General features: G+C 39.6%; 1 protein-coding gene across 8 annotated transcripts in view; it reads right to left on the bottom strand.

The window, feature by feature from the left end:
• Positions 1 to 1,163: 1,163 nt before the first annotated feature.
• Positions 1,164 to 2,931, bottom strand: part of ap3b2 (adaptor related protein complex 3 subunit beta 2) — a gene marked incomplete at its 5' end in the record, with an annotated part of 39,046 nt that continues 37,278 nt past the window's right edge. For 5 of the 8 annotated variants that reach the window (XM_014021001.1, XM_014021002.1, XM_014021005.1 and 2 more), the window contains 1 exon segment: positions 1,164 to 1,518. In XM_014021001.1, the coding sequence (XP_013876455.1) occupies positions 1,332 to 1,518 (187 nt within the window). 8 annotated transcript variants of the gene reach the window in all.

Genomic DNA, 2,931 nt, shown 5'->3' with positions numbered 1-2,931 from the left:
CAGCTCTTGCTCCCTTCTGCTGTCATCTTGTCTCGTGTGTGGGTTTATTGTTTTGTTTGATGTTTTCTACTATTTGGTTTATGTGTTTTTATATGCATTTTAGCTTATGGTATTTTAAGTATTTTGAAGTGTATTGTAATTGTTATTTTGCATTTATGTAGTTCTACATTTAATATTTTAGGGTGACTTTTACCATCTGTGTAGGGACTGCAGGTGAAAAATAGCCTTCTGGCTAATTCTGGCATATTTACAGAAATGTTACTGTCCCTGTCATAAATTAAGGAAATTTCAAAAAACGATCACCACCTGGTAGTGAGTTGGATCAGATGGTGGGGGAAGATGCCGGACAGACCCGGTAGACCCAAACGTGTAGTGAGGGTTTGCTAGGAATGCCTGGCAGAAGAACCCGTCAGACAGATCACACCAAGAGAACTCGACATCCTAGCTGAGGCAGGGAGTATTGAAGTAGGCCGTGTTCTGCATCTCAAGGGATGAAGTTCGGCCTCAAGTGAAAGAGTTCAAGTATCTTGGGGTCATGTTCATGATTGAGGGAAGAATGGAGTGTGAGACATAGATGGATCGGTGCAGCTTCTGCAGTTTTGCGGCATCTGTACTGGTCTGTTTTGGTGAAGATGGAGCTGAGCCATAAGGCAAAATTCTCTGTTTACTGGTCATACTACATTCCTACCCTCACCTATGGTCACAAACTTTGGGTAGTGACCAAAAGAAAAAGATTGTGAATACTAGATAATAGATAGGGTTCAGTTATTCAGGAGAGACTCAGAGTGGAGCTGCTGCTCCTCCACATCGAGAGGAGCCAGATGAGGTAGTTTGGGCATCTGGTAAGAATGCCTCCTGGACGCCTCCCTAGGGAGGTAGTCTACCCCGAGGAAGACCCAGGACACGCTGAAGAGACTATGTCTCTCAGCTGGAATGCCTTGGAGTCCTCCCTGAAGAGCTGGAAGAGGTGGCTGAGGAAAGAGAGGTCTGGGCTTCCCTGCTCAAGCTGCTGCCCCCGCGACCCGACTTCAGATAAAAGCAGAAGATAATGGGATGGATGGATGGATGGATGGTTACAGCAAATAAAAACATACAAGTTTCCCTAAACAAACAGCTTCTCAAAGAGGATTTGCTAGAAAGGAGGTGTTTCTGGATCACAAATCTAAATGTTAAGTCTGAGAGTCATCAGATTTTATTGTGTTTGGTTTGGATTTTTAAAATATTTGGAGATTTTCAACACGTTGTTTCTTTGCCAGAGAGCAGAAGCAATGTGGACAAAATAAAGGAGGCAACTGAAATATGGGGGACATATGTAAGTTTGCTGTTTCACATCACTGCGTCAGAGCCAAGAGGATGTCTTTGACCAGCATGGTCCCGATCACCATCTTCTCACAGTTGACCATCAGCTGAGCGGCACCCTCTTCCCTGGTTGCCACTGTGACCAGCACCAAGCTACTGCTAGTGACCGTCCTGCCGGCGAACCTGTGAACAGGATAATCAGGAGGAGGAACAGGAGGACTGAGATCAAAGCAGCAAAGATCAGAAGTGAAGTCGAGAAGAAATACAGGCCAGTTAGGATCCAAGTGACATAAGTTAACACGATATTTGCAAAAGTTAAATAAAAAAAGAGTTGGTCTTTACTCGGATTTCTCATTTGAAAATATTTTACTGGGGGAAACCCATGTAAGTCTTAAATCTTTGCTGTCATGTTTGAAGTTGAGCTCAATTAAAAGAACAAAAATGGAATGGTCAGTTTTATGAAGTTATTGTGACCTGGTACTCTCTGACCTGCTATGGTCAATAAAGCTTTACCTTGTTTGGCTTAAAATTCCCAAACAGCACTAAATAAAATGTAGAAGACCAAAGCTATGGAAATAATATATGGAAATAAATTGTAGCTGTGCTGTGGGATGAAGTTTAAAAGTTACTACAATTAGTGAGTGAGCCGCCACAGTAGATACTTATCAGGACAACCTAACCTACAGCAGAGATTCTTAACCTATGGGCCGTGAGCACCACCTTGAGGGCCTCAAAAGAACAACAGTTTTTAACTTTGGGCCGCAGAGGGCCGTGGGACCACATTGATTTTAAATAAGGTGCAATAAACTTTCTCACCACTAGTAGCAGTAGTGCGCCACTCAGATGTTTAACAACTTTTTTTAATATGTAGAAGATGAACCTTAGAAACCTGCCAAGAAAAGAAACCTATTTAAAATGAAAAGTAGAAGAAAAAACGAAGGCAACCCATCAAAAAAAATTAAAATAAATTAAATTTAAAAAAGCAAATTGTTTGTCACTAATATGAAGTGCAGCTTCTGGTTCTACTATGCAATATTTTAAAGGTTGTCTATTTTTGTTATTGCTCATGTTTAAAAAATGTTATTTTTGTGCTGATAAGCCTGCGTGGTTTGTTAACTGACCGTTGTATTTGTTCAAATAATTGTTATGGAAAGATTAAAATACAAAAAAAAGTTTGTCATTATCATGTCTTGTGGTTATTTGACAGGAGTTTTACTTTTAAAATGTAAGTGTATTTAATTTAGTTACAATGTAAATGCAATAAAAATTAAACCAAGATTTAGAATAATTATCATTTTGATCCATACATTGGTAATATCTGACTGGGCCTCGTGTCACTTTAATATCAATAAGTTGGGCCCTGAGGTCAAAAAGGTTAAGATCCACTGACCTACAGCTTTGAGCAAAAAGGACAAAATGACAAATTTATTGATATTTCACATGATTGACAAAAAAGAAACTGGGCTCCAGTCAGCCCTACCTACTGTAGATCAGCCTAGAGCGGGTTCAGAATCTTTCCTTTGGGTTATTCTGAGAGAGATCTATCTATCTATCTATCTATCTATCTATCTATCTATCTATCTATCTATCTATCTATCTATCTATCTATCTATCTATCTATCTATCTATCTA

This window comes from Austrofundulus limnaeus, unplaced genomic scaffold, assembly GCF_001266775.1.
Source record: "Austrofundulus limnaeus strain Quisiro unplaced genomic scaffold, Austrofundulus_limnaeus-1.0 Scaffold275, whole genome shotgun sequence".
Lineage (NCBI taxonomy): Eukaryota > Metazoa > Chordata > Actinopteri > Cyprinodontiformes > Rivulidae > Austrofundulus > Austrofundulus limnaeus.
This window is presented reverse-complemented; position numbering and strand designations above follow the sequence as displayed.